The sequence below is a fragment of the Neltuma alba genome, unplaced genomic scaffold (assembly GCF_004799145.2).
Source record: "Neltuma alba isolate B1F8T4 unplaced genomic scaffold, ASM479914v2 tig00002582_pilon, whole genome shotgun sequence".
Classification (NCBI taxonomy): Eukaryota; Viridiplantae; Streptophyta; class Magnoliopsida; order Fabales; family Fabaceae; genus Neltuma; species Neltuma alba.
The window spans coordinates 1-2,200 of record NW_021632926.1 but is presented as its reverse complement, the minus strand read 5'-3'; the positions used below and the strand labels follow the sequence as shown (position 1 = coordinate 2,200).

General features: G+C 38.1%; 1 protein-coding gene across 1 annotated transcript; it reads left to right on the top strand.

Annotated features, from left to right (window-relative positions):
- Positions 1 to 260: 260 nt before the first annotated feature.
- On the top strand, positions 261 to 2,193 carry LOC114733144 (protein PIN-LIKES 6-like; the record flags this gene model as incomplete). The annotated part of the gene is given in 8 exon segments (XM_028920549.1): positions 261 to 339; positions 472 to 564; positions 659 to 896; positions 986 to 1,065; positions 1,160 to 1,284; positions 1,827 to 1,927; positions 1,929 to 1,949; positions 2,161 to 2,193. Coding segments are annotated over 6 exon segments (549 nt in total), but the record flags the coding sequence as incomplete, so codon positions are not given.
- Positions 2,194 to 2,200: the final 7 nt, after the last annotated feature.

Here is a 2,200-nt window from a genome sequence, read left to right as displayed (position 1 = left end):
AGTATCTTATAATATTTTTTTATTATAAAAAAATATTTTAGAGTGTTAGATAAATCATAAAATAAGTGTGTTGGAAACGATTGGAAAAATATTTTAGAACAGCCGATAAACCTTAATTCAAATAAAATAATAAATATTCCACAAAATTAAAAAAAAAAACTATTTATATAAAATGATCGAATCGGATCTACAGTATCCAAACCCGATAATTAAGCTTATGCGCTTCATCTTCTTCTTCCTGCCTTGATTAACCATAACGTTGTGGTGATGTAGTTACTTTATTGTTTTGCTGGAAATTTCGAGTATATGCCTTCTCTCTGGTTCACGTGAAACGCTACGGTACTTCTAACTCGTCTTCTTTTTCTCAGAACTCTCAGTTTGATTCGTCTGTGATTCCAGTTTTGTTTTCTTTTTCCACTTTTTTGGGCTCTGAGTTTGATTGTATTTAATTATTGCAATTTGCTGCGCCAGTCATTCTCATCTGAATCTACCTTTCTCGCTGCGACGTCTTCCGTGGCGTTGTTTCATTCACCTTCTAAAGCTTGTTCTCGGCGCGGGACGCTTGTGAATTACGCACTTATTACTCCTTTTTGTTTTTCTTCGCTTCACACTTTCATGGGCTGAATTTTCTCCAAACTTCGTCGTTGTTCTTTATTAGGCTCTTCTTTGAGTCGCCTTGACTTAGCTTCCACTCTTCGCCGACTGACATGGATACGATGCGAAGCCTTCTCTCTGCCGCCGTCGAGAGTCAACCAGGAGGACAGTCCCTTCTGGGCTCTATCAAAATCGCTGTGCTGCCCATAGCTAAAGTATTTACTATGTGTTTTCTGGGCTTCCTCATGGCTTCCAAGTATGTTAACATTTTGCCTGCTAACGGAAGAAAGCTTCTGAATGGGGTGAGCACTTCTTGTTCTCTAATCTGTTGGTAATTGTAAATCCTTCTCTTTTCTGTTTTTGCTGAACGTTTCTGGACCGTCTCATGCAGCTGGTTTTTTCACTATTGCTACCCTGCTTGATATTTTCTCAACTTGGGCAAGCCGTTACCTTGCAGAAAATGCTTGAATGGTAATTACTTTACTCTTGAGTTCGATTGCTATCTATACCAAGTTGTGAAATTTACAGTCTTCCGTTGCTCAGAAGGTTTGTGTCATTTTTTCAGGTGGTTCATTCCTGTGAACGTTGTTCTGGGTTCCATATCAGGCTCGCTGATTGGTTTAGTTGTGGCCTCAATTGTCCGTCCTCCATATCCTTTCTTCAAATTCACAATCATACAAATCGGAATTGGTAAGCCCTCTAAGAAACGACCTTAATTTAAAGTTACGCTTATGTACTTGATAGTCCTCAATAGGCCAGCTCTACATCTGCAATTTTGTTGTACTGTTCAGTTGCCTTCCTCTGATGTTGTCCATATTAGAGTCAAGAACATGTGGATCTCAAATCCAAAACCTAAAAGTTCTTTCTCCTTTCCTTGAATTTACAGTCCAGTAGTACCCATTGCCCCCTTCCGTGTAAGTGAACAGTTTGAACGCCTCCATCTTATGAAAAGGAAAAAAGTTCAAGACAAGGGTAAATTATCATGAATTAGTCCGAAGTTCATATATAACACATACGATATAGTCTTCTTTTCAACTTTTTTTCCATTGTCTGGGATCAGCAATGCTGCTAAACATGCAATTTATGCACTTGGCATAGCATTCTGACTGTATCTTTAAAGCATGTAATATTAGATTTGCTACACCTAACTCCTGCTGGGGTTGGGGTTATGTGGTTTTGTGAACTTTGTGTTGAATTTTCACAAATCATGTCATTGTGAAATTCTGAAACAGGGAACATTGGGAATGTGCCACTCGTCCTAATCTCTGCTTTGTGTAGAGGCCAATCCAATCCTTTTGGAGACTCAGACAAATGTAGCACAGATGGGACTGCGCTATATATCATTTGGCCAGTGGGTAGGTTTTAGATGCCTGCATGACACTATTTTCTCCTGTCTTAGTGCTTTTACCTTCAATATTTCAACTGAAAAGTCATTTTAAAAAGAAAAGCCTCTTTCTGTACTGCATGCTAGCTACATGTCTATACTTGTTCCATAAAACCATACTTCCAGAAAAAAAACAAGATTATACTGTTCGACAGGAATTATTCATTTGATTTTTGTCTTAGGTTGGTGCTATCATCCTATACACATATGTATTTAATATGT